General features: G+C 35.3%; 1 protein-coding gene across 1 annotated transcript in view; it reads right to left on the bottom strand.

The window, feature by feature from the left end:
* Window positions 1-832: 832 nt before the first annotated feature.
* LOC134546236 (zinc finger SWIM domain-containing protein 4-like) overlaps window positions 833-10,524 on the bottom strand; it is a 451,294-nt gene continuing 441,602 nt past the window's right edge. The window contains exons 17-18 of the mRNA XM_063388904.1: window positions 8,073-8,291; window positions 833-3,385 (exon numbers count right to left, since the gene is read on the bottom strand). Of these exons, the coding sequence (XP_063244974.1) occupies window positions 2,852-3,385; window positions 8,073-8,291 (753 nt within the window). The 3' untranslated portion in view covers window positions 833-2,851. The remainder of the gene's footprint in view (window positions 3,386-8,072; window positions 8,292-10,524) is intronic.

The following is a 10,524-nucleotide window of genomic DNA, read 5'->3' as shown; positions in this document are numbered from 1 at the left end:
GTAAATATTACTTAAGTGCATGATAATATAGAACAGTAACAAATTGCCTGGAAGTTATATAAAAAAAAAAGAGATAACACTGAGCAATTTTAAACTGGCTAGGTATTTAAAATATTTAAATATTACCTAAATTAGACTTTAATTGTACTTCATTACAAAACTAGTACACATGTGGAAGAGAAAATACTAAGGTCTACCTGAAACCAAAATTTTAAAAACTTAACTGTAAGTAAGGTTTAATAAATGGCACTGTAATGGAAAGAATTTAAAAAAAAAAAAATAAAAATAAAAAAATAAAAAAAAATGCATGTGCAGCAACTTTCCTCAAATTTGTTATCGATAAAACTCTAATTTTATTCTAACTATGCACCCATTGTGTTAACTGCTGTTTTAAATTCCTCCTAACTCTTTTTACATTGACACAGCTACAAATTCTGTGTTCAGGGCTCAGTTCTGTATATTATGACTGTTTTTAATAATACAAGCAAAGTTACTGAGGTTATATACTAAACATATTAAAAATATGGTATTTGTTTCAGAATAATTTTATTTATTTATACTCAACTATTATCCGTTATCTCAGGTAGATATTTGTAAGTAACCTTTTATTGGAAGCTTAAAAGGCTGAAACTTGACACCAGTCCCCATTGCAAGGAGTCTGTACACCTGGCGGTATTGGTTCTGCTGTGGCATCAATGACAAGACAGAACTATTTTCAGAATGAATTAAATAGCTTGAGCCTGTTCCTTACCCTTGTATCCACCACTTTTCTTTCTATGCTGAAGAATTTAAAAGGTAGTTTAAACTGTTGCCCCCCCCCCCCCTCCCCCCACCTACCGCCTTTTGGTTTATAACACTGCTAGTCGACAAGTTCCAAGCACCAACCTTTCACCTCATCTTTCTGCTAGGGAGTGTCCTCCATTCTCTTTCACCTGCCAAGTCCTCAATTGTTAGTTGAGCTTGAGCAAACCAAAGCAGTCTTTTTTTTTTTTAATAGCTTCTCTACACTCTCACAAATTCCTTATAAAATTCCGTCCAAAATTTTTTATACACTGCATGTGCATATGTAAGGTTGTACTTCTTCCATGCCCAACATCACATCTAACATGAATGTACAAATTTATTTTCCAAATATATGAAAAAGTTTCTTCCTCTCTCAATAAATGCAGAAAAATATTATTTGTGCGTAACAATTTCCTAGTCAACAAAATACATTTGCATACGGGGCACTCTCTTAGCACACCTATAACACGGCATAAGCATGACTGTGTATTTCCCTGTGGTTAGCATGAACAATAATTCATCTTCAAGATCAAGAGCTCAAAAAACACCTGATTTATAAAAATGGTTGGATTTGTAAGCTTTGTATATTTTAATATTTATATATAATAAATAAGGGGAATTGAGTATATTTTACAATCTGGGAAATAATGAAAATGACAGGGAATTTTTTTTGTCTTCATAAGTGGCAACCCTGTAAAGAAATAAGAAACTACATCCTTGAACAAACACTTTACTCTCCAGTGTCAAAGAACCTGATAAAGCGAAACACTACTGTGCGTAGACACAGCCACACTAGAACTGCCTAGAACTGTTTTCATAGCCCTTCCCCCAACAACCCGGCAGTGCATTCTGCCTGCCCAGCAGTCGTGAAATGTCACTTGTATCTTTTTCAGGGAGCAATGATTCTTACGCTCACAAAACTAATAGAAACATTTTTTAGTTTAATTTTCCATACTATTAAGATTTTTCCAGAAGCCTTCTCACCACGGAACTTAAACCACAGTTTTATATACAAACAATATTGAAAATATTTTCTCATTATAATAAGTTTCTGCACAGCATAAGAACATAATTAACTAAAACTAATTTTTTTTCCTTACTAACAGGTTTACCAAAAAATTTGGTATATAAAAAAAGAACAGCATTATTAAACCCAGCAAAATTTAAATGATGATTTACACTTATACGGCATGTAACCCATAGTGAAATTCATGTACATAGTAAAGAATAAATTAAAAATATCAGAACAGTTAAGTCACACCTTTCCCACATTAGAAATCCTTATTTAAATGAAAAAAAAAAAGAATATTCTAAACAATTTTCTAGGGACAGTAATACCAATTCCAATTATATTAAACAACTGTAGCAAAATAAATTTCTGCAATAATATAGTGTTCTAGGTGAAAAAATTGTTATACTATAAGTTCACTATAAGCCACATTTTCAAACATGAACAGAAGCTGAGTGGTCAGCACAACCTTCTTATCGCTACACGCACACAGTGGAATGAAGAACTGTCTCACTTTCAGAGACAATATCTTGGAAGATTACGGAACTCATCTTACACAGTTTTGTGACATACATATAATTATAAATGCATAAAATAAACCCTTCCACAGGAATTTTTTTAGAACATATAAATTCTTTACATTTTACACGTTTTGGCACTCTGCATAACAATAAATAAAAAAAATTTTTACAAATATTTATTTAAAAAAAAAGTATGTTACATAATGAATAACTTTTTTGAAATAAAAAGCCAATTTAAGTAGATAAAATGAACCTTTCTTTGATAGTATTATCATCAGTGAGAAATAACGTACAATCAGAAATAATAATAAATAAACATATTTAATTCACCGCTACTTCTGCAAGCAAGCCGTAAAATCTGATGCATCACGAAGCCTAGATAGTTCTCCTGACCTATTAGATCATAAATATGTTAAGTCAACAGTCTTAAAAATAGTAAACGACTACACACTCGTCGGGCTAAGCGACGGATGGCGGGCACGGCGACACGACGCTCGTCATGGCACGCGGTCGGCGGGGGATGATGCCACGACCGCTATCACCCGAACCTCTCCTTCACCAGGAACATGAGCTTCTTCTTGCCCTTGTAGGCGACCTTCATGTTCTCGACGAGCTGCGCGAACTGGGCGTGGCCGTCCAGCGCCAGCACGAAGGTGTCGCGGGCCTTGCCCAGGAAGTCTATGAAGTCCCCGTAGTGGCGCGGGGAGATGTGCGTGAGGCGCGAGTGCGTGGTGTTGACGTAGGCCGCGACGGCCGCCTCCAGCAGTGGCCGCAGCGGGGGGCGGTCGTAGGAGAGGGGGCGCGCGCCGCCCCCGCAGCGGCCGCCCCCCCCGCCCCCGCCGCGGTGGTGGTGGTGGTGGTGGTGATGGTGGTGGTGGTGGTGGTGCTTGCCGGCGTCGGGGCAGGAGACGCCCGGCGCCGTCATGGAGCAGCGGCGCAGGATGTCAGACAGCACCGTGGCGCACTGCACGTTCTTCACCAGCAGCGGGATCATGCTGGAGAGCTCCGTCTTGCCCAGCGAGTGGCTCAGCGCGCACGCCCAGTGGATGTCGTTGATGGCCGGATGCGTGTCCTGCCACCACGAGTCACGAGTCGGCGTCACAAACCATCCGGGGCACTCCCACTGCTTAGTGATGGAGTTGCGCAAATATTTGCTAGTGGTGATGATATTCAAAATTTGACATATTAGATTTTGATACAAATTTAAAAAAAAAAATTGCATATATGAAAATTTTCAAGTTAAATAAATATTAGAAGTACATTAATATAAAAATTTTACTTTTTTGTTAACTAGTTATTTGGGAGTCTTATTGTTATTAGGTATATTTCGATCAGAAAAAGGCTCAATTCTTAAATGTTAAGTACATTATCCATTAATTACAAGATGCCCTTAAATTATCCCTAAAATATATGATTCTCTTGATTGTAGAGTGATTTTGTACATAATACAACCTCAAATATAATAAGACTTTGGTTTTAAGACCACTTCGGTTATAAGATGACATTGATCGTAAGATGACCTGAATATAATATCTGAAATAATAAATTCTAAATGTGTTACAATCTGAATGTAGGAGAGAGTAACTTTTATTGGACCGGCAATTAAATTGTACCATGTCTGTATTTCTACCAAATAACACTATTTTTTTCACAGGCAACAAAAAAAAGAGGTGACCGCAGCACCACTAACACTCTGCCATTTTGTATTAACGCTGGACAGATATTACGACTGTGATAGAAAAAAAATTTTTCTGGGCTGTATTGATGTTAATTTTGGTTGTGTTGACTATGGAGGTTGTTCATCGTAATAGTAAGTCATAACTTTGTAAGATATTTTATAGGAAAGCATGTTTTATACTGTTTTAAGTACCGGTAAACGAACACAAATCTGTAGAGGTTATGTTCTTATTTTTCATGACAAATTATAAATCTACAATGGTCCATATATCAGACCACTCCAGAGTTCTTAAATTGTATCAGTCCAATTTACGCAACTGCTTTTGTTTTAAAATTTACATTAATTTTAAATCATTTCAGATGGTGACTGCTGATGGCAAGAGTAAAAAGAAATATTATAAATGGAGTAAAGAAGACTTGCAAAGAGCATTGTCAGCTTATGAGAAAAAAGAAATGGGCATCAATTCTTTCTCCAGACATTATCAAGTGCCAAAACAACTATTTTTCTTCACGCTAAACTAAGTAATAAATTTGCTAATAATGATGTACACATAAAGGAAGACCAACAGTTTTCACCAATGACCAGGAAAAGGAGCCTGCAGACAATCTTTTGCTTCTGGAAAACCACGTGTTTGGGTTAACGTTAACGATGTGCGGCATTTAGCTTACCAAATTGCAGAACACAACAACATTCCAAATTCCTCTAATAGGAAATAAAAAAAAATATTGCAAGTAAGCGTTGGTTCTATGCTTTTAAGAAAATACATCCAGAAATCAGTCTTCCTCAACCGGAGAGTACTTCACTTAATAGAGTAAAAGGGTTAAATCGTGAGAATATGTCCAGTTTTTACGGTTTACTTGAGATGATTGCGGACGGTAATTCAACCCACGCCAGCAGCATCTTCAATGTAGACGAGACAGGTATTTCAACAGTACAAAAAAAGCCCACAAAGATGTTAAAAGGTAAAAAAAGACAAATTGTATCAGTTACAAGAGGTGAGCGCGGGATCAACACAACTGTGGTATGCTGTGCCAGTGTGATTAGTCAATTTATAACACAGATGTTGATTTTCAAAAGAAAGAGACATTGTCCAGAATAAGATGACGGCACTCCGGCCGACAGCGTTGTCACAATCTCGGACACTGGCTACATTAATTCGGCTTTATTTGTGGAGTGGCTTACGCATTTCATTGTCATTGTAAAGCCAACACAAGACAAAAAGGTGTTGCTTCTGTTAGATGGGCATACGACCCACACAAGAAACCTTGAAGCGCTAACGCTGGCAAGAGAAAATGAGATAGTTATGGTTCAATTTCCTGGGCGCTCCACACATTGCTTGCAACCTTTGGATGTGTCATTCTTTAAGCCATTTACATAAAAGGAGTAGAGAAATGGCTTCGGACAAACCCCAGAAGGCAAGTTACTCAACATCAAATTGCAAGATTGTTTGGAGAAGCCTACGAACGAGTAGCTACCACAAGCAATGTGACAAACAGATTCCGCAGTGCTGGAGTTTGGCCAGTAGACATAAATGTGTTCCCATCACACCTGTTTGAAGCAGCATACGCTCTTAATAAAAATCAGGGAATTGAGAGATGAATTGATTCCACTCGATTCAAGATCTACAAAAGAAAAAGAAAATAATGAAAATCAACTGCACAATACCTTTGAACCCCAGCCCTCCAAGTCAACTAAAGAAATTACAAAATTACTGACAAATATGTCACCTTTTTAAGTAAAAAAAAAGGAGAGCTGTAAAAAAAGCTGATGAAATATCATCACTGTTAAAATTATCTTTGGAAGAAAGTATCCAACGAAAAGGAAAAGCTGACAAAAAAAAAAGGTGGAACTGAAACATTGAACACTAACAAAGAAAAGGTAGTGAAGAAGACTTTCAAATAAAAAAAGGCCATTTCCAGCAGTTCACATGATTCCAATGATATAATTGAACTAAATGACGATAATGATGATGATGAAAATGTGTGCGCTTCGTGCAGTGCAAGAGATGGCTACATGAGACCTGCACCACAAACCTATTATGTATGTGATGATTGCTTTAATTAATATTGTTGTTATTATTCTACTCAGTAGAGTTATTCTAGTTGCTTAGTTGATAGGTTTGAGTTTCTAATGACTTTACCATATGTTAGAAAGCTTCAGATATTATGTTCATTTTGATTAAGTAGGATTTACAAAGACATCCTAAAGTAATATTGTTCCTTTTTGAAAGACTTTTACTGAATAAATATAAATGATACCAATCCTAAACTGTGTATATTTTTTGTTAATTACAGGATGTGTTTTTTTAGATTTGTTACTATTTAGGTTCCTAGTGGTCCATTTTAAGAAACCGGTTGCAATAATTGGACCGCATGACAACATTACATAAATTAATATTTTTTACTAGTTCCCACTAATATAAATATTAACAGATTGACGCTATCTAACAACTGAATCAATCTATATTATGTGTCACATTTCATTTTTATAGCTTGACAGGGTTTGGTGATTAAGTGCCATTATGTCAAAAGAGTTCCAATACAGGTTACTCTCCCCTAATACATGCCAAATTTAACGTATCCTTAAGGTTAGTACCTAAAACATAAGACCATTCTAAGTACTTTAGTATAAGACAACTCATAAAACAAACTGCATTTAAATTTTGTTAATTTGACTGATCAAGCTCTCAAATTAAATAATGTTTCCTTCTCACTCCTATCTCATGGAGGTTTATTTTTTTTATTTTGAATCTTAAAAATTGCTGCATCATAAAAAGCAATGTTATTAAATTTTAAATTTTTCACAAACATTTTAATGCACGTGTTTCAAATTTACCAAGTAGCAAATATTAAATATTGAATTTAAAATTGCATTTAATAATTTTTTTTCATATTTCGTTTAGTCTTTTTTAATGATGATTACCTCCGATGTAATGGATAATTACATACCAACACAAGAATGACTCCCAAGACTGCTCACATGCCTGTTTACGCAGAGTTCAAGGCCAGACTGTCAAATGTTTTTGAAGGGCTTGTGGCATCCTTATTTTAAGAATCAACCTGGCTTGATTATGCGAGGGTGCAAGCCATCTTAAGAGGGTTTTTTTTTTTAATCTTTTACATTTTCTTTTCTTTAGATTTATGTTTTTAAAATGAATTACACTATGATTACACATTTTGTACAGATCCTAATAATTTATCTTAAGTAATCTGCTAAAATTCAATTAAATAAATTTGTGGTTTAAAATTATAACTGTCTCCTAATCCTGATTCTCATAGAATTTGCAAGTATATTTAACATGTTGTTTGGATGCATACAATTTTTTGATTATATAAATAATGGCCTACCGTCATTGTTCTATTCTCTTTTAATATTAATTTTTAACAAGTTTGCATAATTTCATTTTTTAAAATTTGTAAATTTTATTTTTAAAAGATAATCTGCCCATGACAATATTATTTACATCACAACCAACAGTTGGATGTGGAAGTCCGCGGGCTACCTGGGCTCTCACAGTGTGCTGAGATTCAGAAAAAACCACGCAATTTGAAAACTGTTCAAGATATCCGAGAGAGTCTGTTTATGAAATGTATTTGACGATACTCTGAGGGCAGGTCAGCAGTTCTGTTTCTGCACCTTGTTTTTAAACTGCATTTTAATAAGAGTAAAAATGGATGATATATGTGTTTTAGAATAATTTTTAAGCATGAAACATCCAATAGATTTTCTTGAAAGCACTCATGGGACTTACAATACATGTTTATCTTCATTTCTCCACCATTTAACGCTATGGTTACTGCTATAATTCTCTCTCTTGCCCTGTTCATGATGAGAAGACTGCGCACCAGTTCAGATCCTTGTGCCTAGAGGTGATACTATACTAGAAGCACCCGCGAGCATCAAACTTATCATACCGCCTCACTAACACAAATATACCCCTGACTAGGTGAGCCCTTTAATATTCAAACATATTTTCTGAATTTTTAACACAAAATTATGTTTACAGGGAGAAGATGCAGTGTTTGTGATGCAACACAATGTACCTCAATCAACATCCCTCACACTTCCAACCCCTTCGTACCTGATTGTAGGCAAGATGCACATTCTTCATGGCAAGCATTGCGAGTTTGTACGCACGGGTCGGGTAGCCGCGGTGCTCCATGTACCTTGCGATCGTGAACAGCTGCGAAGATGTCATGATATGCGATGCAGCATCAATCACAATTTGATATGCAGTCTCAAAGGCGAGAGCATCATTTTCACAGAGTGTTAAGGCATTCAAGGCACAACTTGGTGGGTCCTGTGAACACAAAGCAAACCACCATTTACTTCTCAAAAAAATTATTCTCTAGGTGATATGTATTTAATCACTTAAGTTGCACACATGTTTGACAAAGCTTTGACTAGAACGAATATTTATGAATTTTCTAGTTGCCAACTAATGCAAGACTACCTACTAACAGGTGGCCTGACAGCTGTTGCGACTTGAGCCAAATGGCTCCACTTGATAGTATCACAACCGTACATCACAACTTTGAATTGAAAGCAGAATGGCTAAGGATCGGTCTCACACAGCATGGGTTTGTTTAATGTTCTTGTCATTACTGTTACTGTTCGGTCACCAATATTTTCCAACAGATATTCACTAAATGTAAATAACAGGTGTAACAAAGTGTGCATGTGTTTGTAATATTCTCATTAAATTATAATGCTTCGTGAACATCTTTTGAAAATATTGGAGACAGAACAGCCAATGCAAAGGAGTATATTGTTAAAATTCCAGAAATATCCCTTAATAGTAATGATAAAATGAAAAAAATCAACATGGCTTTTTAAACCGACCCTAAAGAGTGGTCACACACACCATGTTGTCATTTGACTTTCTTGTCATTACTATTATTTAATAATAACTATTGCATTTAAATTTCACTGCAAATTATTTCATTAGCTATTTACCTAGTGTTATGTAATAGCAATAAAACATTGTTTATAATCATGATCATTTGCGGTACCTTTACAGCTCGCAAGTAACTTTAAGTACATATCTGGTGACCAAATTTGAAGGGAAAAAAACTGCAAAAGAGCTATGATAGTAAATTCACTGAAATAACACTTACATGATACCAATAACAAGACATTGGAATAACCAACATGACGTGTGACAGCGTCTTAAAAGCAACACCAGGAAACATCATTCACACTGGAACACTATGACCAGCAGTTCCATTTACACCCAGAGGGCAGATCAGGGATTTGACAGCCTTGTCTTCCATGCCACGTTAGTTTCCTTGCGTTACTTCGCTTCTCCTCGACCTCACAGTCAATGTAGTAGTGTTGTTCCCAGGCAAGACTGGGTGATGGCAAGGCATTCAACAAGTAAATGGTCATTTACCACAATTAAAATTGTTATCTTCAATCAGATAAGCAAATGTGAATGGTATTTGAGTTCTCACTGAGGAGTAGGCATTTGTATGTTTCTGTCATATAATCAAGCAACACATTCAAAATTGGTTTATAAATTACTGATAATACTTCAATACAACATGATATGTGTATTGGATTACAACTTTCTAATGCAACAATTACTGCATTCATAAAGGTCCTGACAACTTATATGTATATGGTTTATGGAATATCAAAAAATAATTTACATGTTGTTGGTAGTGATAGTGTTGTTGGTGATGATATTATTATTATTATTATCATTATCATTATTATTATTTACACACTGTAATTGGCCAGTCAAAGTCATTCTATTTTGGTTTTTATTCATCTCCTGAAATCACTTCAGGGAAATGCTGTGGTGGTTGGTTACCAATGGCTATGATCAATTCCTTACACCATATTTCTGATCTAGGTATTTCTGTGTTACTGTATATAACGAACACGTTGTTGAACAGATAACATTAAACCATTCTTCAAAATAACATATACAGCAAGCCACTGACTTAAAAAAATTATACACTTCGGGCATAGATTTTCATATGATATTTGAAAAATTCTAACAGTTAGTAGGTATGTTCCATGAAAAATGAAAATTGAATAATCACTCATTTTGCTTACCATGTTGCAATAAAATTATATTTAAAAGCCTCCTACACAAAAATTAGACATAATATTAATTAAATCCCTTTTTATTAAAGAGACTATCATGTTCTATGTGCAATTATAATTGGTAACCAACTATGGAGATACAGACTATTGGTAAGTCAAAACTACCAAAAACCTCTCTGTAACTGGCCTAATATATACCCAGTGAATAAGAAGTTTTCACTGTTTCAAGAAAATTACTTTTTTTATATAATGAAACAGTAAGTAACAGTTTTAGTTATGGAAAATTGCTACTCTAAGAGGTGCCTAGAGAAGTAACAAAGATAATGAAATAAACAAAACTACGATTCCAATTTGACAAATCATGTCATGCCTGACAATAAAGTGTACTGTTTACAAGAAAACGTGAAGTTAGTTTATAAAACGTAAACACAGAGGAATGGATTAATTAAATCATGCAGTTCGAGGCCACGAGCATGCCA

The sequence above is a fragment of the Bacillus rossius genome, chromosome 1 (assembly GCF_032445375.1).
Source record: "Bacillus rossius redtenbacheri isolate Brsri chromosome 1, Brsri_v3, whole genome shotgun sequence".
NCBI lineage: Eukaryota > Metazoa > Arthropoda > Insecta > Phasmatodea > Bacillidae > Bacillus > Bacillus rossius.
Note: the sequence above shows the minus strand (reverse complement) of the source record. Positions and strands in the feature narration are given on the sequence as shown.